Source organism: Oncorhynchus kisutch, linkage group LG24, assembly GCF_002021735.2.
Source record: "Oncorhynchus kisutch isolate 150728-3 linkage group LG24, Okis_V2, whole genome shotgun sequence".
NCBI classification, from domain to species: Eukaryota; Metazoa; Chordata; class Actinopteri; order Salmoniformes; family Salmonidae; genus Oncorhynchus; species Oncorhynchus kisutch.
Genome location: NC_034197.2, coordinates 29,014,484 through 29,024,140, shown reverse-complemented (window position 1 = coordinate 29,024,140; position 9,657 = coordinate 29,014,484). Strand labels below are relative to the sequence as shown.

Sequence of the window (9,657 nt, the reverse complement as noted above, 5' to 3'; positions counted from 1 at the left end):
GATTGAGCTCTTCTGGTAGATTCCCATACTAAACCGACCCATGACAGTTATTCAAAGAGAATAAAAATCACCATATCAAGTAAGTTTCTTTCTTCATTTATTACACAATGTATAGCCATTTTAGTAGGATTAAATTGATTAGGCCTACTACATATTGTCCCATGTCCCTCCCCTGACATTTTACCCCCCTCCCCCCAGGAAGGTCAAATCAGAACTACTTGTACTAACCCATACCTATACAGTAGGCATAATGTGTATAACAGCGTTTGTGTTGATTTCGAACAGGGGAGCCATGGCCGCGGATTTAGATATGGTGAACTTGTTGGTCCTTGCTGGTGCAACGTTGGCCATTCCTATTCTGTCTTTTGTGGCCTCTTTTATCCTCTGGCCCTCAGCCCTCATCAAAATTTATTACTGGTAAGGTATAGTGCCGTATTTCACTCCTCTTGTGTGGTGTCGAATTCTTATAGACAGTTTTATGGATTAGAAAGGAAGGTTGCTAAAGGGAGAGATTGTTTTTTGTACCCTTTTCACCTCCTTTAGACATCTGCATAAAAGAGATCCCACCCACCACTGAATAAACTGCACTATAATAGTAGAAAAGCTTGATTCTAGCCTTCAGTCCCCCTATAACCACATCCTGTGCTACACCAAAGTCAGATTCACGTCTCTTTTTCCTGCTCAGGTGCAACATGCAGCATGAGCCATAACAACGCTCTAAAGACATTCTTGCTCTTGCTAAAAGGGAAATCCAAAATAGAAACAGTAAAAGAGCAGAACACTCATCTCTCTCTACATGTTGCAGAGAGAGACTCAGAGCGAAAGAGAAACAGTATTTATCAATTCCTCAATAGGTACTGGAGGAGGACCCTGGGTCTACAGGTGCGCTATGCAGACTGTGGGGGATACCGCTTCTGTTACTCTTACAGAGGGAAGCCGGGGTTCAGACCATCCATCCTCATGCTACATGGTTTCTCTGCTCACAAAGACACATGGCTCACTATGGTCAAGGTAACATAATCCATAAATCACCTAGTATGATGTGGGCTGGTAAAGAAGTTGTGGACAAATGTAGGTTTATCTTTACTACTGTAATAGTAAGTATTAGCGTGTATAGTTGATTCCCATAAAAGGGTAAATATCAAGTTTTGTGACATGTATCTATGGCATGCAGTATCTACCCAAACACCTGCACATACTGTGCGTGGATATGCCTGGCCATGAGGGAACCACTCGTACCAACTCAGAGGACTACTCCATCCAGGGCCAGGTCAAGAGGATTCATCAGGTGGGTCTTGGTCCTGTCACCACATCGGAACAACATATGCTCACCCAATACACAGCATGAAAGATCATCAAAGATTGCATTGGTGACCACGAATGGGGACAAGAAGAGTTGTCTTAAGTTATGTCACAATAACCACGTGTCGTAACATCAGAGTTTCTATGTTGTACTCCTTATGCAGTTTGTGGAGAATGTTCGACTGAACAGGAAGCCCTTCCATCTGGTCGGGACCTCCATGGGGGGCAATGTGGCAGGAGTGTACGCAGCCAGCTTCCCCTCCGAAATCTGTAGCATCACCCTTATCTGTCCAGCAGGTCAGTCACACATTATCACAATATTGCGATATCACTGTGTGTGTGTGTGTGAGTGTGTGAGTGTGTGTGAGTGAGTGAGTGAGTGAGTGAGTGAGTGAGTGAGTGAGAGTGAGAGAGAGAGAGAGAGATTCAGGGAAAAAATCCGTCACTGATCAGAAAAAAAGTATCAATACGTCTTCACCCCCTAGGTATACGATACCCCTGTGAGACAAAATTTGACAATCATCTGCAGGACCTTGAGCACAGCCATTACACTCTGAGCATCCCACTGATTCCGTCCACACCAGAGGAGATGGAGGATATGCTCAGGCTTTGCTCCCATGTCCGCTTTAAGATCCCTCAACAGGTGGAGTAATCAGACTGATCCATAGGTCTAGGCCTACTTTATTAAAAAAGATATATATTTTTTTACCCCTCCCCTACCATTTTCCTTGATGACAGTGTTGTGCACTCTTGGCATTCCCGGGTGGCGCAGCAGTCTAAGGGGGGTTAGGGGATGGTTTGGCCGGGGAAGGCTGTCATTGTTAAATAAGCATTTTATCTTAACTGACTTGCCTAGTCAAATAAAGGTACATTTGTACTTATTTATCTCAACCAGCTTCATGAGGTAGTCACCTGGAATGCATTTTAATTAACAGGTGTACCTTGTTAAAAGTTAATTTGTTGAATTTCTTTCCTTCTTAATGTGTTTTTTTTCTTCATTTTACCTTTATTTAACCAGGCAAGTCAGTTAAGAACAAATTCTTATTTTCAATGACGGCCTGGGAACAGTGGGTTAACTGCCTGTTCAGGGGCAGAACGACAGATTTGTACCGTGTCAGCTCAGGGGTTTGAACTTGCAACCTTCCGGTTACTAGTCCAACGCTCTAACCACCCCAGGGCCAATCAGTTGTGTTGTGACAAGGTAGGGGTGGTATACAGAAGATAGCCCTATTTGGTAAAAGACCGAGTCCATATTATGGCGGCAACAGCTCAAATAAGCAAAGAGAAACGACAGTAAATCATTACTTTAAGACATGTTGGTCAGTCAATCAGACTGTTAAACAGCCATCACTAACATTGAGTGGCTGCTGCCAACATACTGACTCAAATCTCTAGCCACTTTAATAATAAAAAATTGGATGTAATAACTGTATCACTAGTCCCTTTAAACAATGCCACTTTATATAATGTTCACATACCCTACATTACTCATCTCATATGTATATACTGTACTCTATACCAACTACTGCATCCTGCCTATGCCGTTCGGCCATCGCTCATCCATATATTTATATGTACATATTCTTATTAATTCCTTTACACTTGTGTGTAAAGTAGTTGTTGTGAAATTGTTAGATTACTTGTTAGATATTACTGCATGGTCGGAACTAGAAGCACAAGCATTTTGCTACACTCGCATTAACATCTGCTAATCATGTGTAATACAATTTGATTTGATTTGATACCTCATGAAGCTGGTTGAGAGAATGCCAAGAGTGTGCAAAGCTGTCATCAAGGAAAAGGGTGGCTATTTGAAGAATCTCAAATCTCAAATATATTTTTATTTGTTTAACACTTTTTTGGTTACTACATGATTCCATATGTGTTATTTCATAGTTTTGATGTCTTTGCTATTATTCTAGAATGTAGAAAATAGTACAAATAAATAGAAATCCTTGAATGAGTAAGTGTTCTAAAACTTTTGCGTACTTATTTCCCCACTTACCATAATGATACCCAAGTTTCAATTAGACTTACCACAACCGATGTTTGTAAACTTAGCATTAAAAAGCACCATGATTATTAAGTGTCCATAATATTTGCACTGTTAAGCATACTGTTGCTGCAACTGTGTAAACCTCCAATTGTCCTAATATTTCACCCACTAAAACCTCCCCCCATATCTAGGTTGGTATGTTGTCACTAAAACCATCAGACCATCTCCTTGACTCATGACGCACCTTTTGCGTCCTAAGGCAAACCCTCGGCCACCAATTGGTGTAGGCCAGAGGGAATTATGGGCAGTCCTATGATAACATAATTCAATACTGCCACCCTTCACTCACACTTTCAAAGCACCATAGGTCTATTGCATATCTATGAGGGTGCTTTTTAAGAGAACTAACCAAATAAAATGGAAAACAGTCAGAAAAAAATGCAAAAGCTATAACCTAGGCCTTCTAATGCTGAGCGATTAACTGACATTTCGTAATTATTTTAAAAAAATTATTAAACAACTAATTGACAGATTTCGGTTCAAGTATTTTAATTTAATTTAGTTTGTTTTTTGGTGATACCAACACGCTGTTTCTCTGGAGAGAAATCAATTAATTCGAGAGCAGAATCAAGTCAAGAACTATGTGGGACGCTGGGCTGAAGGGAGTTGTAGTTTTCATTAAGCAAATGTTCAACCTAGTTCAGCGCAGAAACATGTTAGTGAACTAAAATGACCATAATCCATTGCACCTGTTCTATCCGGCTCAGACAGACGGATACACTTTTACGCCTGCTTCATTAGATACACACGGACTACAGAGAGGAATGTACACAACACAAAGAGGAGAGGGATAGAGAAAGTATGCCTTGTCTACTTTGAAGAACTAGTCAAATTATTTTGTCAGACAGCTTTGCAGCATACTTAGGCAGGCTAGCCTAGCTAAATAGGATGACTAAAGACAGTATAGAATGGGGAGCACAGAGATGACGTTAGATGATCTGTCTGGCTGGCTGCTACTGCCTGAGAATGAAAATGAAAAATAATAAAATCATCAAATAAAAACTAAGTAATATACACAACCAAAATATTTAATTATTTCTGAGTAATTTTCTATTGATATTTACCCAATGTGGAGCTGACAGAGACAATGGAATATTTTCAATGTTTTGGCAATTGAATGTTCACTATTTTGGGCTTTAGAATTTGCAGTAAAAGCTCTGAAATCATAAATAAAAAGAATTGAACCACAACCGAACAGAACTCAAAATATATTAATCGTTAAGCATTAAGGCCTACCTAATGTTCCTCTTTCATATGCCTACAAATAGAAAAATTATATCAGACTGTTGTTATTTTTTGCTTTCATATGTTAGATTCTTCAAGGACTGGTGGATGTTCGGCTTCCACACAATGATTTTTATCAAGAAGGTGCGTCTCTGTTCTATTCCTTTGTCTCATAGCCAAATGTTTTGAGGTATTTTTCTCTGTATGAATATTTGTCATATCTATGACAAAGAATGCATTAAATATTATAAGATAGTCGCAGGTCATAGGTCATAATCGCAGATGTTGGGTTGCTCATTTTGACAAGGTTTGCTAAATCTAGAATCTCTCCACAGTTTTCATGGAGATATTGGGTGAGAACTCCAGATACGCCCTACAGGACAATTTGCAGCTGATTACTGCCCCTTTGCAAGTCATTTGGGGCAAACAGGACCAGGTAAATACACCAAAAGCCAGAAGGCTTATGCATCCAAATTAAACAATATTAGGAGAGGGATTTTGCATCTATGATGTTGACAGTTACCTGCCTTCCCATGGTCCTCTGTAGCTCAGTTGGAAGAGCATGGCTCTTGCAATGTCAGGATAGTGGGTTCAATTTCCAGGACCACCCATATGTCAAAATTGGATAAAAGCATCTGCTAAATAGCATATATTATCATATAACCCTCCATGTTTTCATAATAGTATCAAAAAGAAAGGATGCTATAAATAAGTGTAACCTTATAGCTGCTCTCTTCTCCAGGTGGTGGATGTCTCTGGAGCTGTGGTAGTGGCGGAGGCCTTGCCCGGTTGCAGGGTGGACCTGTTAGAGAACTGTGGCCACTCTGTGGTGATGGAGAGGCCTCGCCGGACAGCCAAACTCATCATGGAGTTTATTATCTCCCTGGGTACCACCAGCGGAACCATTAAGAAGCACTCCTGAGAAATACATTCTTTATGGAAGTTTTATTATTTAGTCAAGCATTTTATTTTGAAATGTAAAAAAAAAATGGTTTAACGATCAACTATTTACTCTAAACTCTTAATTTTTCAGATTCAGTTATTTTTTTCACCCATGTAATATCTTGGTCAAATATGTTGTTTTCCTCTTCCTGCAATGTTTGATCACATTTGACTAAATTATTAAACCCTGCCTGTGTCTAATTGAATTGATTTTCATCAAACTATGCTGATGGAATGTTTGTAGCTAGCCTATGTGCATAAAATAAAGAATACTTCCATCTCTTTTCTATCATCACTCAAAATATGTGTTTTAATCTAGTCACTGTAGATGTATTTATGTATGTGTTTGTTGTTAATTTGACCAAATCAAAATTTGTTTTAATATAGTCACCGTATATGTATTTGTGTGTGTGTTTGATGTTTATTTGATCAAACGTACACATTCATGTTGAAAAAAGTGAGATCTTTTTCGTGAATTAGCGTCAACCCCGCATAAGAATTTGGTTGTCCATTTGTTCAGCTGGCTAGTTTTGCTGCAGCCTGGTTTTTACTATTTACCAAAGCCACAAAGTGGCTATATCGAAAAAAAATCATAAACCAAAATGTGCTTTTGGTGTTAATTTAAGGTCAGGGTTAGGCATAAGGTTAGCAGTGTGGTTAAGATCAGGGTTACGGTAAGAGTTAGGTTTTAAATCAGATTTTAAGAATATAAATTGTAGGAATAGGCGGGGTTTATGATTTTGTGGCTGTGGTAACTAATGACGACCCTGTAGCCTGGGCATCGGGAACAGTGGTCGGACACCATTCATCACCTTGCAGCCAACATTGATGAGAGCAAAAATATAAGTCTAGATAGCTTTTAAACGAACATGTAGAATCGATGAAATAATACGGGTAACCTTTCACATACAGGTATGTTTTTTTAATGCTATCGACCACTTTAGATAGCTAAATATAACAGCTGTAATTTGTGCTAACTAGCTAGCTAACAGTAGCTAATGGCACGTTGGTTGTCTCAAAATACAATAGACGAGCATGTCAAAATAAGCCTTTGCAATGCAATTTCAAACGAGTGTTTAATACAGTGTGTTTAATACAATGCCATAGATCGTTAGCTAACTCTCCAAATCGTTGCTCTTGATGTCTACGTTGCCAATTACGCTGCCTACTAGCAGCTAGCCAGTTGATGATGTGGGGATGCGCATCTGCATCCGTGCTCGCGCTGGACGTGTTTTTCTGCATCAATGGCGTCACACTGTAGTACGTGCGTTAATGGTGCAATGTATATTACTGTGTTCTCATTTCTCTCTGTACTAACAGGTCACATCAACAGTACTGTAGGTAGTTATTTAGCTTTGCAAAACATATTTTCATGCTCAAAGTCTGTCATTCTTAGCTTCATTTTGGGAAATCACTAAATTGGCCTCAGTCTGTCCACACATTGAAATGCCTGAAAATCACAACATTATAAATTCCCTGCTAATTCGAAGGTTCAAAGGCATCTGTGATGGGTATCTAACAATAACTCTGCTCAGGATTTGTCCCACCTCAAGCTGATCAATATGTAAGTCGATTCTCTTGTTGAGTGAAGCATGATCTTTGATTCTATGAATAAACTCGTCACAGACGTTTAGTCTTAAGCAAATCGTGAATTGACAGGTGCAGTTCGGAGCTTGTTTTGCAGTCTTTGATCAATCCAACTCACCTGACTTTGCTGAACACACCCGTGTCAATATGATTACATTTTTATCTTGTTTTCCCAGGTGATATTGAAGACAAGACATACTGCACTAAGTTTCTGATCATATCAGCAGCCTTTCTGGGTTTGATCTTGAAGTGGGCTTTTCTGTTTACAAATGGAGAATGGAGACTGGGGCCATAGGGTATGTAACACAGGACAACTTGAAGTCAAGGCTACCTTAAAATTCAGTGCAGATTAAGAGTAATGTTGGTGGCTACTGAGATGAGTATGTTGACCAGTACCACAGTGGTTAGAATGATATATGTTTGCATTGCCAGATGTTTTTGTTCATCATATCTTGCCGTTGATGCTGTTGTTTCTTGATTTATTCATATAGCTATATTCATGTTCTTGTCTAATTCCACAATGCTAATGTATTATTTGTCAATTTCTCACTCTATAGATGACTAACCCAGTGACCTTGAATGTGGGGGGCCACCTGTACACCACCTCCCTATCAACCCTGCAGCGGTACCCAGACTCCATGCTGGGCGCCATGTTCCGTGGGGATTTTCCCACAACGCGGGACTCCCAGGGAAACTACTTCATCGACCGCGATGGGACGCTCTTCCGGTACGTGCTGAACTTCCTACGTACGTCCGAGCTCACACTCCCTGTGGACTTCACTGAAACTGACCTCCTGAGGAAGGAGGCGGATTTCTACTTGATCGAACCGTTGATCCATTGCCTCAATGAACCCAAGCCGCTCTACCCTCTGGACATCTTTGAGCAGGTGGTGGAGCTGTCCAGCACACGGAAACTATCCAAGTATTCAAACCCAGTGGCTGTCATTATCACACAGCTCACCATAACAACCAAGGTGCAAGCCCTGCTGGAGGGCATCTGCAAAAATTTCACCAAGTGGAACAAACACATGATGGACACGAGAGACTTTCAGGTGTCCTTCACTTTTGGACCGTGTGACTACCACCAGGAAGTGACCCTCAGGGTTCACCTAATGGATTACATCATGAAGCAGGGCTTCACCATCCGGAACACTCGAGTGCATCACATGAGCGAGCGAGCCAATGAGAATACAGTGGAGCACCACTGGACATTCTGCAGACCGGCTCGCAAAGTAGAAGACTGACTGTGCCACAGTGGTAGTCTATGGAGTCACTTCCATACAGTTTTCATCATCGTCGCTCTCAAACATATTGGCAACATATTAACATTATTATGGTATTGTTGAAAGAAAAAAAGAAAAGCTGGTTGGTCTGCTTGTAATGAGATTTCATTGCCATGATGATACGAAATCACTTTGTATAAGACAATATCCTATAATAGGTTCATCTTTCACAATGGAAGAGAGAAGGTGCAAATAAAAAGTGATAGATTCATGCCCTAATACTATAAACACACTTTGATTGTGAAAATAAAATGATGCATAATAATCAACAGTTCTTCTGTAAATATATGGATACATCTGTCTTATCTGAATGTTAACATTGTTGTCTGTTTAGGCATAAATTGCAAATGGTTATGATATCTGCATGGTGCAATTGAGAATCCAGGCATTATTGCATGTTCAATATGAAGTATTATATTTCAACATGCTAGAGCTCATGTCATCAGTGATGTAGTTGGTCTTAGCTGGGGGATATGGACAAAAAAACATATCACAATAAATTGCCTGAATTGATGCAATAATGATAAATAGCAGGATAAGTTTATAACCATGTTCAGCACCATTTAAAAATATATCCTTTAAACTACTACTACTAGTTTAATGGTTGAACCATCAATTGTCCCATTAACAATCACCCATATTAGCAAACTTATTTCATTTAAATTGTCACATTTCTCTAGTATAGGCCACTTATTTGATCAAATTTGATTTCTTGTAATGAACGATATCAGTAAAATGCTTGCGATAAGTGGTTGGTGTCGATCATTTTCTGTTTATCGTCCCAGCTCTGGTTGGTCTATCCGACAAATAAATCCATTTGTCATAATCTGTTTCATAGATGGGAATATTCTTGGTTTAGCCTACCTTCAATAGTACCTAGGGTAAGCAATTTATTTTTATCAAGTCAGAAACACCTGATTCAATTTAACAATGGCTTGGTGATTAGTTGGTGAGTTGAATCAGATAGGTAATGCTGTGTTCATAACAAGTGGGGAACTTTTTAAAAACTACTTGTAAACTGGGAGCAACGAGTTGTATGCGTTCACACCAAATCACATTTTATTGGTCATATACACATATTTAGCAGCAGATGTTATTGCGGGTGAAGCTAAATGCTTATGTTCCTAGCTCCAACAGTGCAGTAGTATCTAATAATTTGACCACGCACCCTTGTGGGTCCCCTGTGTTGAAGATCGGCGAAGTGGAGGTGTTGTTTCCTACCTTCACCACCTGGGAGCGGCCCGTCAGGAAGTCCAGGACCCA

At 39.8% G+C, this 9,657-nt stretch overlaps 2 protein-coding genes across 6 annotated transcripts; both read left to right on the top strand.

Moving 5' to 3' along the window:
- The first annotated feature begins 254 nt into the window (after positions 1 to 254).
- Positions 255 to 5,806, top strand: abhd6b (abhydrolase domain containing 6, acylglycerol lipase b). 3 transcript variants are annotated; one of them, XM_031803444.1, is made up of 8 exons: positions 255 to 417; positions 855 to 1,011; positions 1,175 to 1,288; positions 1,467 to 1,599; positions 1,788 to 1,945; positions 4,672 to 4,726; positions 4,918 to 5,018; positions 5,325 to 5,806. In XM_031803444.1, exons 1-8 carry the CDS (start codon positions 293 to 295, stop codon positions 5,502 to 5,504), a joined length of 1,023 nt encoding a protein of 340 aa, XP_031659304.1. In that variant the 5' UTR covers positions 255 to 292; the 3' UTR covers positions 5,505 to 5,806. The 3 variants fall into 3 exon arrangements, 2 of the variants coding, with proteins under 2 accessions (XP_031659304.1, XP_020315620.1); XM_020460031.2 differs by lacking the exon at positions 255 to 417 and having other exon boundaries at positions 687 to 1,011; XR_004205135.1 differs by lacking the exons at positions 255 to 417; positions 855 to 1,011; positions 1,175 to 1,288; positions 1,467 to 1,599; positions 1,788 to 1,945 and adding an exon at positions 3,954 to 4,157.
- A 461-nt stretch (positions 5,807 to 6,267) lies between these two features.
- On the top strand, positions 6,268 to 9,144 carry kctd6b (potassium channel tetramerization domain containing 6b). 3 transcript variants are annotated; one of them, XM_020459662.2, is made up of 4 exons: positions 6,268 to 6,436; positions 7,015 to 7,088; positions 7,288 to 7,407; positions 7,669 to 9,144. In XM_020459662.2, the coding sequence occupies exons 3-4, from the start codon at positions 7,381 to 7,383 to the stop codon at positions 8,353 to 8,355; spliced, it is 714 nt and encodes a 237-aa protein (XP_020315251.1). In that variant the 5' UTR covers positions 6,268 to 6,436; positions 7,015 to 7,088; positions 7,288 to 7,380; the 3' UTR covers positions 8,356 to 9,144. The 3 variants fall into 3 exon arrangements, with proteins under 3 accessions (XP_020315251.1, XP_020315250.1, XP_020315252.1); XM_020459661.2 differs by lacking the exon at positions 7,015 to 7,088; XM_020459663.2 differs by lacking the exons at positions 7,015 to 7,088; positions 7,288 to 7,407.
- The last annotated feature ends 513 nt before the right edge of the window (positions 9,145 to 9,657 follow it).

What these genes read in the sequence shown, in the direction of transcription:
- abhd6b (XM_020460031.2), top strand. Translation starts at nt 700, where the DNA reads ATGAGCCATAACAACGCTCTAAAGACATTCTTGCTCTTGCTAAAAGGG. An exon ending in CATGGCTCACTATGGTCAAG is followed by an intron (nt 1,012 to 1,174) that starts GTAACATAATCC and finishes TATGGCATGCAG; the next exon opens with TATCTACCCAAACACCTGCA. An exon ending in CAATGATTTTTATCAAGAAG is followed by an intron (nt 4,727 to 4,917) that starts GTGCGTCTCTGT and finishes ATCTCTCCACAG; the next exon opens with TTTTCATGGAGATATTGGGT.
- kctd6b (XM_020459661.2), top strand. Translation starts at nt 7,381, where the DNA reads ATGGAGAATGGAGACTGGGGCCATAGG. An exon ending in ATGGAGACTGGGGCCATAGG is followed by an intron (nt 7,408 to 7,668) that starts GTATGTAACACA and finishes CTCACTCTATAG; the next exon opens with ATGACTAACCCAGTGACCTT.